Here is a 16735-nt window from a genome sequence, read left to right on the forward strand (position 1 = left end):
GAGAAATAAATAGACTACAAACCTTTGTAACTAAATTTGTAGCCCTGGAAAATTTAATGTGTTTAATCATAACTTGGAAGTTGTGTATCACTTAGAGGTGTCCAGCTAAGGAAAAGTTGATACAAACTTTTAAATTTCAGTACCATTTCTGGCCTGATGTTTGGTTACTATAATCTCCCCTAAGCCTAAAGAACTCAGTATTTTCAGAAAATATCCTTTGGTCAGTCCCTTAAGGTTGTAATTTGCTCAAGCAACAAATGACTAAAAGCAATAAATATGTTATATCTTCTATGGATATATGCCATTTCTTTAATAACATAAACTTATCATGGTAATTCATAGTCTTCATCTTATTTGACCATCAGTGGGATTTGATGTAATTGCTCACTCTCCTCCTTGCTATGTCTTCATCACTGGGCTTCCAGAATCTGCACTCTCATTTTTCTTCCTTCTACTTCCTTCTCAATCTTGTGTATTGGTCCCCTTTTTACCTTTTAATCTCTTAATACTGGAAAGTTTTAGTACTCAGTTTTGGGTACTGCTCTTGTTTGCATCTACAGTCCTTCCCTTGTTAATCCTAACTGTTCTTGTGGCTTTATATTCCACCTATGTTGTAATGATATCCAATTTTACATTACTAGCTTAGATCTACCATCTGAATCTCAGGTGCATATATTCCAGTTGCCAACCGAACATCTTCACTTGGATTTCTAATATACATATTAGACAAAACATGTTCAAAATCTATTTCCTGGTCTCCCTTGAACTCAAAAACCTCTTATATCCACAAACTTCCACATCTTGGTTTATGACAACTCCATCTTTCCTACTGCTCAGACTTCAGAATTGAATAACATTTTATTCCTTCTTTTTTACATATCTTACATCTAATTTCTCAGGAAATAATATAGACACTACCTTCAAAATACATGCAGAATCTGGGCACTTTTAATCACTGCCAGAGCTCTCCTATGGGTCCAAATTAATATTGACAAAATTCTTTGCTGGTAGCATCCTTACAGGCTTGTTTCTATCCTGTCTCCCTACTTTTTCCTCAACATTGCATCTAGTGTGAACACTTTAAAGCATAAGATCATATCATTGTTTTCCTCAAAATCCAGTAATGATTCTCCTCTCCCCATTTCATTCAGAACAGAAGTAAAAATCCTTACGAGGCTACAGATTTGACCAAATTTCATCACCTGTCACCTGTCTAACATTGCCACTATTATAGAACATTTCCTTGGCTTGCTCAGATGGCACCAGCTGCTCTTCTTGCTATTCTTCACAACTGGCAGCCATTCCCTTGTCTTAGAACTTTCCCATAACTTTTCCCTTTGCCTGGAATGTCCTATCATCACCATTCATTTGTCAACACATTCTTTCCAAATGTTTGCTCATATAACCTCTTCTCAATGAGATTTATCTGACCATTCTATGTAATACTGCAACCTACCTACTATGCCCAGCCCCAAAATTTCTATTTCCATTTTTCTCCTCTACCATATCTCTCACTGCCTTCTAAAATTCTATATAATGTACCTGTTTATTAGATTTCTCTTGAATTTTTCCTATTCCCCATTAGAATGTAAGCTTCTCAAACACTGATGAGGTCTTTGTCTCTTATTCACTGACAATTCTCTGTTGCCTGGAATCATGCTTGGCACATTGTAGGCACTTGACAAATACTAATTGAATCAATACTAAATGAATGCAGGAAAGCTAAAGAAATAACTTTTAGATAACAGAATTCAAAGATCAGTTATATTAATACAGCTTTGTAATATAACTTGAAGTCTGGAATTATGATACTTCCACTCTTGTTTTTCTTCCTCGAGAGTGCTTTCACTATTTGGGGTCTTTTCTGGTTCCACACAAATTTTAAGATTGTCTGTTCTAGTTCTATGAAAAATGTGGTTGGTATTTTGATAAGCATTCTATTAAATCTGTAGATTGCTTTGGGTAGTGTAGACATTTTAACGATATTTGCACTCCACAAGCATGGAATGTCTTCCCATTTCTTTATGTTATCTTCAATCTCTTTCATCAGTATTTTACATTTTTCAGACTACAGGTCATTCGCTTCTGTGGTGAAGTTTATTCCTAGGTATCTTATTATTTTTGTGCAATTGTGAATGTCATTGTTTCCATTTCTCTTTCTCCTGCTTCAATATTAGTGTATAGAAATACAACAGATTTTTATAGATCAATGGACCAGAATAGAAAGTCCAGAGATCAGCCCACAATTATATGGTCAATTAAACTTCAACAAAGCAGGAAAGAATATCCAATGGGAAAAAGACAGTCTCTTCGACAAATGGTATTGGGAAAACTGGACAGCTGCATTTGAAAAAACTGAAACTGAACTGCTTTCTTGCACCATAAACAAAAATACACTCAAAATGAATTAAGGACATAAATGTGAGACCTGAAACCTTAAACACTCCAGAAGAGAACAAAAATAGTAATTTTTCTGATATTGGTCATAACAACATCCTTCTAGATATGTCTCCTGAGGCAAGGGAAGCGAAAGCAAAAAATAAAGTACTAGGACTACATCAAAGTTAAATGCTTCTGCACACTGAAGAAAACAACCAACTAAGCCAAAAGACAACCCACTGAATGGGAGAAGATATTTCCAAATGACATATCCAATGAAGGGTTAGTATCTAAGACATGTAAAGAACTTATACAACTCAACACCAAAAAAACCCCAAGTAAATCCAATTTAAAAATGGGCAGAAGACAGGAACAGACACTTCTCCAAAGAAGACATCCATATGACCAACAGAGGCGTGAGGAGATACTACTCAGCATCACTCATCATCAGGGAAATGAAAATCAAAACCACAATTAGATATCATCTCACACTTGTCAGAATGGCTAAAATAAAACCTTCAAGAAACAAGTGTTGGCAAGGATGTGGAGAAAAAGAAACCTTGATGCACAGAATGCATCAAGAATGCTAACTGGTGTAGCCACTGTGAAATAATATAGTGGTTCCTCAAAAAATTAAAAATAAAGCTACCCTATGACCCATTAGTTGCACTACTCTGGGTATTTAGCTAAAGAATATGAAAACATTAATTTGGAGGGATGTAAACACTCCTATGCTTATTGCAGCATTATTTACAACAGCCAAACTATAGAAGCAGTCCAAGTGTTCATCAGTAGATGAATGGATAAAGAAGATGTGCTATATATACACAATGGGATATTACTCATTCATAAAAATAATGAGATCTTACTGTTTGCGAAGATATGAATCTAGCCAGAGAATATAATGCTAAGCAAAATCAGCCAGTCAGAGAAAGACAAATACCACACAATTTCACTCACACATGGGATTTAAGAAACAAAACAAATGAACAAAGGGAAAAAAAGGGACAAACCAAAAAACAGACTTTTAAATATAGAGAACAAATGGATGGTTACCAGAGGAGATACTGGGGTGGAGGATGTGTGAAATAGTTGAAGGGGATTAAGAGTACATTTATCTTGATGAGTCAATACATGAAATTGTTGAATCACTATATTGCAGAGCTGAAACTAATATAACACTGTATGTTAACCACACTGGAATTAAAAAAGAGTAATAAAAAAGGTCAGTTAGTAGAGGTAGGAAAATTTTATGGATCATTGAAATTTTCTTAGTGATTTCTGATCAAACTACATGGCTAAGTAAACACCTACCCTTACAAAGTTTGTGATAAATCTTTGAGAAATTTCTGCAGTTCTCTGTTTCTGAAATATTTTTGAAATGTAAGTTGTGACATTGAACTTGAAGTGGTGCTTGTCTGTTTAATTTTTTGTGCAGTTAATTACCAAAAGAACTTTAAGCAGACTGGTAGATTTAAAAATGTGAATAGGTAAGTTTGTGATTTAGCTTTTTCCACTGTCAGAGTCAAGCTGTCATGTAAAAAGCCTAAGATAGCAGCATGGTATGTTAACAGAGAAATGGTATATATAAATACAGAATTTGGGTTGAGGCAAAATAAAACTGTGAAAAAAAGATGTTAAGGGAATGAGAATCTAGCTGAAAATATTTGAAATGGGTAAGTTGACTACAGATGATTACTGAAATCTGATGGCAATAACATCCCCAGAAGTCTCGCTGTCCAAGTTTGAGAAACCATCGTAAGGAAAATCCTAACAGCTATGATGAGTAAGCATTCAGTTGGGTCATTTCCACTCATTCCTTGAGAACATTTATCATCTCCTGTGTGATTTGCACATACTGATTAATTAATCTTCAAGTGATTGATTTTTTACTATTTGACAGATAATTATATCTCCCGTAAATCTAGTTAATAAAAGCAAGCATGGAATGTTGTAAGCCCATTTAATGATTGGCATTAGTTTTCAAGAAGAAGGTGTTCCAGCTGAGTTGTTTCCTTATTAGAAATATCCCTTTTGGAAAATACTTTAAAGATTAAGTAAAAAATCTTCTCTCCCAGAAAAATATGACAATAATTTTCAACACTTTCCATTTCATGAATATCTTAAGGTCCCTATGCTCCAATTCCCTCAGTCTCTATTAATTCACAAAAGAGATGTGCCTGATTTTTATGATGTTAAGAAGTTGAAAGCCACAGACAGTCTTTACTTGGATTCTGAGAATCAAATAAAATGTAGATGGAAGTAGTGGATGTAATTACAATAATTGAATTTTAGAATATTTGTATTGGGAGAGAATTGAGAGAAGAATGGTTCACATTCCTTAATGTACAAAGTAAATCTCATCTGAATCTCAAGAAGGTAAATAATAAATATAAGGACATACAACCATGGCTAAGAGGAAAATCATCTATATACAGAGAAAAGGGGAGATTGAGAAAGAGAAAGACAAAGACAGACATAGAGAGATTGAGAGAGAGAATAATGATTCCAACTATAGGGTAGAAGAGATTTGTTCACACTGAAGTAACCCTCAGTTATCTGGCTGGAACCATCGGTCTAAATTGCACAACCTTTAGAAAGGAATTCCATTTCCTTTTTGTAAAATGTCTAGACAGATTCTCTCTGAAGTGATTTACACCACAGATAGTGGTGAGGGGAAATGATAAACTTTTCAGTTCCCTAATTCACTTTTTATCTTTTCCCAATCTTCTAGATTTACTAATCCAAATGGTAAATCAGAAGCTCCAAACAGAAGAACCATTAATGTAGAAGTTGGGAGTCAATGGGAAGTCTTTAAAATATTAAAAAATCTAAGAGAAATTATACATATAATTATATGTATAATTATTTATACATAAGAAGTATGGATTAACATGAGACTTCTGACGTTCAAGAAGATTATTATTAGAGGAAATTATACTAATATACCTCTTTTTACTTCCATTTTTCTATTGTAATATAAGTAATTTCTATGAAATGCATATTGTTTTATACTTGTAAAGTTTGTTTTACATTTTAAGAGACATGTACTATGTAACCTTATAAGTATTTAATCCTTAAGTAAACTTAATTATTTTTCCTTGGCTTCTTATAAAATCTAGGTTTCTATTCACCCTCATTTTTTGTTGTTCTCTATTGGAAGGAAAACTTTACTACATTGAAAAGCTATTTCAAAGTTAAACACACAAACACAATTTAATATTCTAACTCTAGAAATTGAAATTAATTAATAATACTTTATAGTATAAAGTCATAATCCAAATTAGGTAAAACCATGTTAACACAAATTAGTGCATTGTTTTAAAATATGTATGTCTATATAGATAATATTACTATATATATAAATATGCATACTCACATATACACTTTATCAATAATAAAGCATTATTTTTTAATTTCATGGAAAAGAACCGCAATTATGAATAAGATTGATTGCCTTATTACATTGAGAAAACATTGTTCACTGATTATTTCCCTCATGACTTATTTTCTGTCATGCTTAATTTTCAGAACTGTTTTTTTTTTTCCTGGAATATAAGAATCTTTGTTTTTAAAAAATCCACTGCAATCCTGATTCTGAGATGTCAGTACTTCTAAGTGATTTATAGCTCAACTCTTTAAGAGATATAGAAATTTTAAGAGGTTATTGGGTATTGGTCCTTGACATTTTATCAACTAGAAGTAAGTAGAACTGGAGTGGAGTCAAATGGGGTTGAAGATAGAAATTAGATTTAAACAATGGGGTGATAGTGTACTTAGGCCTGTTTTCATCTTGTCCCTCTCATTCAGTAGATGTGTAAACATAATCCCTCTAAGCCTGGGTCTCTTTGTCTCTACATGGTGGGGATATAGCCTTTGGGTTCCTTGGAAAGCTGACTCTGAGATGGAGATCAGCACGTGTCTTATTTATTATGGAGTGTGCTTGGGAGAAACACTTATGGAAGGGAGAGGAAGGAAGCAGGATTTGAGAGCAGAAACTGGACTATGATATAGCTTCAATGGAATACAAAGTTATCCTAATAAAATACATTTTATTTCCTACCAGACAATGTATATTTTTCATCAATAAATTGAAAAGATTTTCTATTTGGATATTAAGAAAATAAAAACTTGTTTGATAATAGGATGCAACTTATGGATTTACAATGGGACTGTTGGCTTTCCTTTATTAGGGGCAATGCCTATGCCAATATGAATTTCTGACTGGGAAATTGTTCTTTTAATTTATATTTTGTAGCATTATCTGTTGAAAATTTAAAAAAAATTATGACCTTTTTAAAGTGAGAGAATTTTAAAGAAATTTTTGTTTAAATTCCAGTTAGTTAATACACAGTATAATATTAGTGTAATAACACAATGATTCAGCACTTTGATAATATACTGGGGGCTCATCACAAGAACCCTGGGACCATGACCCAAGCTGAAGGCAGACACTTAACCAACTAAGCCCTCCAGGAGCTCCTGAAAATTTTAAATTTAACTGAAAGTGGATTTGCTTAGTACTATATCACCTTTTTCAAGTGAACAATTTGAAGAAATCCAATTAGTCCAAATTACCATTCTCTCCTTGATCTGGCGCAGTTAATACTTGGCTTCCTCAGCAATGTTTTCCTGAGGAATTTTTATTCCTAATTCAAAACTGAGAATAACTTGGGCACACACACCCATACCACATAAAAAGAATAAAAAATAATTAAAATCCATGTTGTCTGGCAATGAATGGAGAGTTAGTGTTCCAATCTAATATATTTATTAATTCTTGAATTCAATCACACAAAATATGTGTGAAGTACAACAATGAAATTTTTAATCACAACAAATACATATTAAAGGAAACCATACCACCTGTATTTGATAGACCTGTTAATCCACCCTGAATGAGGAAGACAGCAAAATAACATAACAAGAAAAGAAGGAAAACGAAGCAGTAATTCACTGCTATTGAAACCTTAAAGGAGAAATTCTTTAATAATAGTGTTGCTCTCAGTTTAACTACTTTTGTATACTAGTTTTTGTATACTAGTTTTGTACTTTTGTATATTAGTTCTAGACAAGGTAGAGCCAATTCTTAATTTTTATCTCTCTTGTGTGTAGTAATACAATACTTTAACTTCAGAAAAGTTTAAAAAACTTTGTTTTGTTATAGAATTAAAAATATAGAAATCTCTGTAAATATTTGAATTTGTAGGGGTGCCTGGGTGGCTCAATACTAAAGTTTCTGCCTTCAGCTCGGGTCATGATCTCAGGGTCCTGGGATTGAACCCCACATTGAGCTCTCTGCTTGTCAGAGACTCCTGCTTCTCCCTCTCCCATCCCCCTATTTGTGTACCGCTCATCAAATAAATAAGTAAAATCTTTAAAAATTACTTGAATTTGTAATTTTGGGAAAAAATCAGCATATGGCTGTGGGTCTATTTTCCTGAAAAGCTGGGGAATATTCTCCCCCCCCCCATTTTATTTTATTTTTACTTTATTTTATTTCTTTTCGGTGTTCCAGCATTCGTTGTTTATGCACCACACCCAGTATTCTGTATTTTTTTCCTAAACTGAATGCTTCTTTCTTTCTTTTTATTCTTTAATCTTAGCTGGAATATCAAGAATTCTAACTTTGCTTCCTGCTGGAAGATGGCCAGTAAGACAATCTGAGTCATAAAAGAGAGGAATTGTTAATAGCTTTTTCTTGCCTAAATACATGTTGCTTGCTTCCTGCTGAGACTTCTCGTTGTTTCTTGTCTCACTTCAGCATATATTTGGGGTACATCTGTTTGATTTGATCAGTATGAACTCAAAGAGAATGGAATTAATACTTAAAGATGATAAGAAGGGGAAGCTAGTTTTATTTTTAATAAGTCAGATTCTCTTAAATTAAGTCATAAGTGAGAGGCTCTCACTGTAAGTTTCTTTCTGTTTGTTGTAGTAAATTATCATGACATATGCAACTTAATTTTTTTTTCCTGCTTACACAGAGATGATAATAGATAAAATCTTCCCCATCATCTCACATGCTGCCAAAAATATGTCCCTGTGGTTCTCCACTGCTTACAGGAACCTTGTCAGCCTGGCATCTCAGCCAGCAATTTAATCAGACAAATTTTTCCTATTCAGCAGGAGTCATTCAAGCCAGCCAGTATGCTCATGCGGGGACCTCTCCATTCACCCTGAACCACCTTCCCTCCTCCTCTCCAGATGTGCAAATGACGCTCACTCTCCAGAACCTTGGTACAAACCCATTGTATATGAAGCCTCTTACTTCAGCAAGCATTGAACTTTATTCACTCAGACTTTTTAAAAAATTGTTATTTTTTAAAAATTTCTTTGCAGTGTTCCAGAATTCATTGTTTATGTTTGGTAAGGTATGGCCCCGCAGAATTTTCAGAGGCAGGGCTGAGGATCATATGCTGCCACTTGGGAGTCTATAGGTCAGTTCAAATTCTGGATTTCTACTTATTAGTTCTTTAGACAGAAAGCTAGAACCTAATAGTTTTGATTTTCTGTTTTTTTTTTTAAAGATTTTCTATATTTATTTGAAAGAGAGATAGAGCACAAGCAGGGGGAGGGGCAGGCAGAGGGAGAAGCAGGCTTCCTGCTGAGCAGGAAGCTCCATGTGGGGATCAATCCCAGGACCCTGGGATCATGATGTGAGCTGAAGGCAGTTGCTTAACCAACTGAGACACCCAGGACCCCGATTCTCTGTGTTTTTTTTTTCTAAAATGTTTCTAAGAATATTTATATTACAGCATTTTGTAGTTCTCTCCTCCCATGGTACTAGGCCATACTAGGATCTCAGGAGCTAGTATGAACCCTACCTTTTTAGTAGTTTTAAAAAATAGAATTCTAATTTCTAATCTTTTAAAATAATTTAATCTTTTAACTTCCTTATAATATATAATTATTTATGTATATTTCTGTAATCATCATCATCTTATATATAGTAGATTTTTTTAGAATAGAACTGGTGTATTATTCATATTCATTTGTTTCTATATCCAAGGCAAGTTTCTATTATAGCGTTCAGTAGTTAGCTGGTATTCAGTAAATATTATTATACAGAATTTACTGTTAAACTGGAGTTTTCTGTCCTAGTTTTTGAAAATGAAACATATGTTTTCTTAGTAATGCAAAATGACGTGGATTTTTGAATTTCGTACCTGGGCCAGATTCATGAGTGTATCTCTGAAGTGTCCTGAGGTTTCTGAGTAAATGTCTTCTTGAAGGTTGCTGCTGTATTCTAGTAAAACAAAACAAAACAAAATTAAAAAAACTTCCATGTTAAAGGTGAGATTTACTAAAGAATCACATATCAACATACTTTGGATAAGTTAATATTATTTCCCCAGTTGTGAGTGGGAAGCACAGGAAATACAAGCTATTGACATTCCTTTGTCACTTACTGCCTTCTACTCAGAAGAAGTCAATCTCCTAAAGATTTCACCAAAGACATGTGGACACCTAACAGTAACATAGGATAAGTCTTCTTTCTTAAAAAGCTATTATATTTATTCCAAAATTGAAAAACAGCACGGAAAGTCATTTCAAGTTCTCTAATTCTCAAAATTTGAAATTCTGCATTCTATTTCCATAGACTGCTACCCATACCAGCACTTTCCCCAAGTGCTTTGTCTCCTTTTAATATTTTACACGAAGGTTCTTACTTCATTCCCTTTGGGAAATTCCCATTGTTCTTGTTCAAATGCAACAGGGCTAACTGTCTAGAATAGTTTCTTGACATTCGGTGAGAGGTAATACACACTGCAAAGCCGCTTAAGGCTTTAAACTTTTTTGAAAATGAAGATAGTTAACTTTTCTACTTTTAAAATATGTAAAAATCAGATTTTAAGATAGATCATAGTGATTAGGAGATTTAAAGTGAAGTAGTTACCCATATTTGTAGAATTTGCTGAGCGGTTATTGTCCTTTGCTCTGTTTTTTCTATATTACCTGGTCTCTCCTGGGTCAGAAATAAAATGCTCCTGAAGCTCGGTGTTGCAAATTTGCCTACATTAATATAAACACTCACCTCACAGAAACTTGCAATTACTTTCCTGGAAACTTTGCTTAACTTGATTGTCTAGAGAATTGTTTCAGTTTTGATAATCTAATCATCAATTTAACTTACTGAGTTAATTGGTCTCGAGTGAGTGATATTTCAAACATAAAAGTGTCTTAGAAAAAATTTAAAAACACATAAACTGAAATATTTTGTGTGTTATTTGAAAAATATAAAGTTTATATGTGTGTAAAATATTTTGTGTGTTATTTGAGAAATATGAAGTTTATATGTGTGTAAAATATAGTTTCTTACGCAAACAGTAGGCTTCTTGCATTTGGAAAATTTCTCCATTTGTTCTTGAAGCTAAAATATCAATGAGACAATTTTCTTCAGTGCCTGCTCCCTGTAATACAGAGAAATGGAGAAATATAAAGGCAGTTGTGCTGGGAATAATAGTGCATCTTACATATAATAGGGATTTACAACATTCCTGGTATTCTGAGAGGCGACAGAAGAGAAAGAAAATGTGTTTGGGATAAAGATAGTCCCAGTTTAGTTCTGGCTCTGCTATTTACTAGTCACTTGAACCTCGGAAGATACTATTTTCTTTCTTTCTTTTTCTTTTTTTTTTTTTTTAAAGATTTTGTTTATTTACTTGACAGACAGAGATCACAAGTAGGCAGAGAGAGGGGGATGCAGGCTCCCTGCTCAGCAGAGAGCCTGAGGCGGAACTCTACCCCAGGACCCTAAGATCATGACCTGAGCCAAAGGCAGAGGCTTAACCCACTGAGCCACCCAGGCGCCCTGATACTATTTTCTAAAAATCTGTTCCTTCATTTAGAATAAAACAACATGGACATTTCTAAATAAAATGGTAAAAGATATTTGAACAAGGCTCATAACGTTCATCTTTTTTTTTTTCCTTCTGCTAGAATATTAGTCTTTGGAAAATTGAAATTAGAATCAGGGTCTCTGAGTTTTCTAAAGATATTTCAGGGCCCGCTCCCTGCCTCTCCCTAAATGTGAATTTTTTTATATTAACATATAATGTATTATTTGCCCCAGGGGTACAGGCCTGTGAATTATCAGTCTTACAGGTTTCATAGCACTCACTATAGCACATACCCTTCCCAATGTCCATAACCCAGACACCCTATCCCTACCCCCCATCCCCCAGCAACCCTCAGTTTGTTTCATGAGATTAAGAGTCTCTTATGGTTTGTCTCCCTCCCGACCCCATCTTGTTCCATTTTTTTCTCTCCCTACCCCCCATGAACACCCGCCCTGCTACTTAAATTCCTTGTATCAGAGAGATAATATGTTAATTGTCTCTCTCTTATTGACTCATTTTGCTTAGCATAATGCCCTCTAGCTCCATCCATGTCATTGCAAATGGAAAGATTCCATTTTTTGATGGCTGCATAGTGTTCCTGTGTGTGTGTGTGTGTGTGTGTGTGTGTGTGTGTGTGTGTGTGTATCTCACATCTTCTTTATGCATTCTTCTGTTGATGGACATCTAGTCTCTTTCCATAGTTTGGCTATTGTGGACATTGCTGCTATAAACATTGGGGTGCACGTGCCCCTTTGGATCACTACATTTGTATTTTTAGAGTAAATACCTGGTAGTGTGATTGCTGGGTTGTAGGGTAGCTCTATATTCAACTTTTTGAGGAACCTCCATACTGTTTTCCAGAGTGGCTGCACCAGCTTGCATTCTCACCAACAGTGTAGGAGAGTTCTCCTTTCTCCACATCCTCACCAACATTTGTCCTCTCCTGACTTGTTAATTTTAGCCGTTCTGACTGGTGTGAAGTGGTATCTCACTATGATTTTGATTTGCATTTCCCTGATGCTGAGTGATGTTCAGCACTTTTTAATGTGTCTGTTGGCCATCTGGATGTCTTCTTTGCAGAAATGTATATCCATGTCTTCTGCACATTTTGTGATTGGATTATTTGTTCTGTGGGTGTTGAGTTTGATAGGGTCTTTATAGATTTTGGATACTAGCCCTTTATCTGATGTGTCATTTGCAAATATCTTCTCCCATTCTGTCAGTTGTCTTTTGGTTCTGTTGACTATTTCCTCTGCTGTGTGAAAGTTTTTTGTCTTGATGAAATCCCAATAGTTCATTTTTGCCCTTGCTTTCCTTGTCTTTGGTGATGTTTCTAGGAAGAAGTTGCTGAGGCTGAGGTCGAAGAGGTTGCTGCCTGTGTTTTCCTCAAGGAATTTGATGGATTCCTGTTTCATATGGAGTTCTTTCATCCATTTTGAGTCTCTTTTTGTGTGGTGTAAGGAAATGGTCCAGTTTCATTCTTCGGCGTGTGGCTGTCCAATGTTCCCAACACCATTTGTTGAAGAGACTGTCTTTTTTCCATTGGACATTCTTTCCTGCATCGTTGAAGATTAGTTGACCATAGACCTGAGGGTCCATTTCTGGGTTCTCTATTCTGTTCCATTGATCTATGTGTCTGTTTTTGTGCCATATACTGTTTTGATGATTACAGCTTTGTAATAGAGGTTGAGGTGGAATTGTGATGCTGCCAACTTTTGTTTTCTTTTTCAATATTCCTCTGGCTCTTCGGGGTCTTTTCTGGTTCCATATAAATTTTAAGATTACTTGTTCCATTTCTTTGAAGAAAAATGATGTTATTTTGATAAAGATTGCATTAAATGTGTAGATTGTTTTAGGTAGCATAAACATTTTCACAATATTTGTTCTTCCAATCCATGAGCATGGAACGTTTTTCCATTTCTTTGTGTCTTCCTCAATTTTTTTCATGAATACTTTAATTTTCTGAGTACAGATTCTTTGCCTCTTTGGTTAAGTTTATTCCTAGGTATCTTATGGTTTTGGGTGCAATTGTAAATGGGATTGACTCCTTAATTTCTTTCTTCTGTCTTGCTTTTGGTATATTGAAATTAAACTGATTTTTGTGCATTGATTTTATATCCTGACACTTCACTGAATTTCTGTATGAGTTCTAGCAGTTTTGACAGGGAGTCTTTTGGGTTTTCCACATAAAGTATCATATCATCTGCAAAGAGTGAGAGTTTGACTTCTTCCTTGCCAATTTGGATGCCTTTTATTTCTTTTTGTTGTCTAATGGCTGAGGCTAGGACTTCTAGTACTATGTTGAATAGCAGTAGTCATAGTGGATAGCCCTGCCATGTTCCTGACCTTAGGGGAAAAGCTCTCAGTTTTTCCACTGAGAATGATATTTGTTGTGGGTTTTTCATAGATGGCTTTGATGATATTGAGGTATGTGCCCTCTATCCCTACACTCTGAAGAGTTTTGATCAAGAAAGGATGCTATACTTTGTCAAATGCTTTTTCTGCATCTATTGAGAGTATCCTATTGTTCTTGTTTTTCTTTTATTAATGTATTATATCACATTGATTAATTTGCAGATGTTGAACCAAACTTGCAGCCCAGGAATAAATCCCACTAGGTCGTGGTGAATAATCCTTTTAATATACTGTTGGATGCTATTGGCTAGTATTTTGGTGAGAATTTTTGCATCCATGTTCAACAAGTATATAGGTCTGTAATTCTCCTTTTTGATGGGGTCTTTGTCTGGTTTTAGGATCAAGGTAATGCTGGCCTCATAAAATGAGTTTGGAAGTTTACCTTCCATTTCTATTTTTTGGAAGAGTTTCAGAAGAATAGGAATTAATTCTTCTTTAAATGTTTGGTAGAATTCCCCTGGGAAGCCATCTGGCCCTAGGCTCATGTTTGTTGGGAGATTTTTGATGGCTGGTTCAATCTCCTTACTGGTTATGGGTCTGTTCAGGTTTTCTATTTCTTTCTGGTTCAGTTTTGGTAGTTTATACCTCTCTAGGAATGGATCCATTTCTTCCAGATTTTCAAATTTGTTGGTGTATAGTTGCTCATTGTATGTTCTTATAATTGTTTGTTTTTCTTTGTTGTTGCTTGTGATTTCTTTTTTTCCACTCATGACTTTATTAATTTGGGTCGTTTCTTTTTTCTTTTTTATAAGCCTGGCCAAAGGTTTGTCAATCTTTCAAAGGACCAGCTCCTAGTTTTGTTGATTTGTTTTACTGTACTTTAGGTTTCTCTTCCATTGATTTCTGCTCTGATTTTTATTATTTCTTTTCTTGTGCTGGGTTTAGGCTTTCTTTGCTGTTCTTTCTCCAGCTCCTTTAGGTGTAGGGTTAGGTTGTGCACTTGAGACCTTTCTTGTTTCTTGAGAAAGGACTGTATTCCAATGTACTTTCCTCTCAGGACTACATTTGCTGTGTCCCAAAGATTTTTGAACACTTGTGTTTTCATTTTCATTTGTTTCCATGAATTTTTCAATTCTTCTTTAATGTCCTGGTTGACCCAATCATTATTTAGTAGGATGCTCTTTAGCTTCCATGTATTTGCGTTCTTTCCAACTTTCTTCTTGTGATTGAGTTCTAGCTTCAGAGCATTGTGGTCTGAAAATATGCAGGGAATAATCCCAATCTTTTGGTACTGGTCGAGACCTGATTTGTGACCCAGGATGTGATCTATTCTGAAGACTGTTCCATGTGCAATAGAGAAGAATGTGTATTCTGTTTTTTTTGGGGGATGGAATGTTCTAAATATATCTCTGATGTCTATCTGATCCACTGTGTTATTTAAAGCCTTTATTTCCTTGTTGATCTTTTGTTTAGATGATCTGTCCATTTTGGTGAGGGGAATGTTAATAATAAGTAATAATATATATAATAAATAATAAAGTTATTATTGTATTATTGTTGATGTGTTCCTTTGATTTGTTATTAATTGGTTTATGTAATTGACACTTCTCTCTTGAATTCTCCCCTCATGATCCAGTAGTTGTTTACCTCTCTTTTTTCTCAGCTTCTTTATTTTCCATCATCTGGTCTTCTATATCATTAATTCTCTCTTATGCCTCATTTATCCTAGCAGTTAGAGCCTCCATTTTTGATTACACCTCAGTAATAGCCCTTTTGATTTTGACTTGGTTAGGTTTTAGTTCTTTAACTTCTCCAGAAAGGGATTCTGTAGTATCTTCTATGCTTTTTTTCAAGTCCAGCTAGTACCTTGATAATCATCATTCTGAACTCTAGTTCTGACATGTTACTAATGTCTGTATTGATTAGGTCCCTACCCATCAGTATTGCCTCTTTTTTTTTTTTTTTTTTTGGTGGTGAGTTTTTCCACCTTGTCATTTTATCTAGATAAGAATAGATGAATGAGAGAACAAAACACTAAAAGGGTAGCATTGACCCCAGAAAAATATTCACTAAACCAACTTGGAAGAGACCAAGAACTGGGGGCAGAAGAAAGGAGAGAAAAGAAACAAAAAAATATATATATTAGATTGGTGAATAGAACAGAGCCACACACTTGATTTTGGTTGTATTTTGGTCTGTTAGAAGAAACTACCTCCCAAAATTTTAAAGAAAGACAAACTTATATATATACAAAAATAAGGGTAAACATGATGATGGGAAGGAATACAACTGTAAAGATGGAAATTAAAAAAGATTCTAAAAAAGGAATTGATAAGTTTATTGAAAAAAGAAAATTAAAAAAAATGTGATCAGACTGGAGACTAGAACAAAGTCATGCACTATATTTTCATTTACTAGAAGAAATTTTATCCCAAAACTATAAAGGAAAAAAAAAACCTGTATGTATACAAAAAATAAAATGCAATAAAATGCAAAAAAATAAAAATCAACGAAGGGATAAAATATGACTATAACAATGAGAATTTTAAAATATTTTTAAAAAGTATTGATAAGATAAAATAGTTTAAAAACATTAAAATAGGAAAGAGGAAAAATTAAAAAAATAGAATAAGAAAACAATAAAATTAAAAAAAATTAACTTTGAAAGACTAAAGGATCATGGGAAAAAAGTCATGAATTCTATGTGTTTCTTTCCCCTAGTTCTGGAGTTCTGCAGTTATCACTAATAAGTGAACTTGGTCTTGGCTGGATGCTTTTGCTGATCTTCTTGGGGAGGGGCCTGTTGCAGTGATTCTCAAATGTCTTTGCTTGAGGTGGAATTGCACCGACCTTCCTAGGGGTCAGGCTAAGTAATCTGCTCTGTTTTGCTCTTGGTAGGTTTTGGTCCCTCAACACTTTCTGTAAGGGAATGAAGATGGTGGCCTCCCAATCTCCGGTCCCATAGGAGCCAAGAGCTCAGGGCACCACTCCTCAGTGCACCCTCAGAGAAAAACAGTCAATCCCTCCTGTCTCCCTCGTCTCCAGCTACACTCTGAGCTCACCTAGCCTGTGACTATTTCTATCTCTGGTGCATGGCCCTCTTTGGAGTCTCCAAACCCAGCAGATTTCTGCAATGCACTTCCACACCACTCCTCCCA

General features: G+C 34.7%; 1 protein-coding gene across 2 annotated transcripts in view; it reads right to left on the reverse strand.

The window, feature by feature from the left end:
- Positions 1-16735, reverse strand: part of ANXA10 (annexin A10) — a 112431-nt gene that overhangs the window by 11775 nt on the left and 83921 nt on the right. For both annotated transcript variants that reach the window (XM_047719893.1, XM_047719891.1), the window contains 2 exons: positions 10703-10793; positions 9549-9628 (listed from right to left, as the gene is read on the reverse strand). In XM_047719893.1, the coding sequence (XP_047575849.1) occupies positions 9549-9628; positions 10703-10793 (171 nt within the window). The remainder of the gene's footprint in view (positions 1-9548; positions 9629-10702; positions 10794-16735) is intronic.

This window comes from Lutra lutra, chromosome 2, assembly GCF_902655055.1.
Source record: "Lutra lutra chromosome 2, mLutLut1.2, whole genome shotgun sequence".
NCBI classification, from domain to species: Eukaryota; Metazoa; Chordata; class Mammalia; order Carnivora; family Mustelidae; genus Lutra; species Lutra lutra.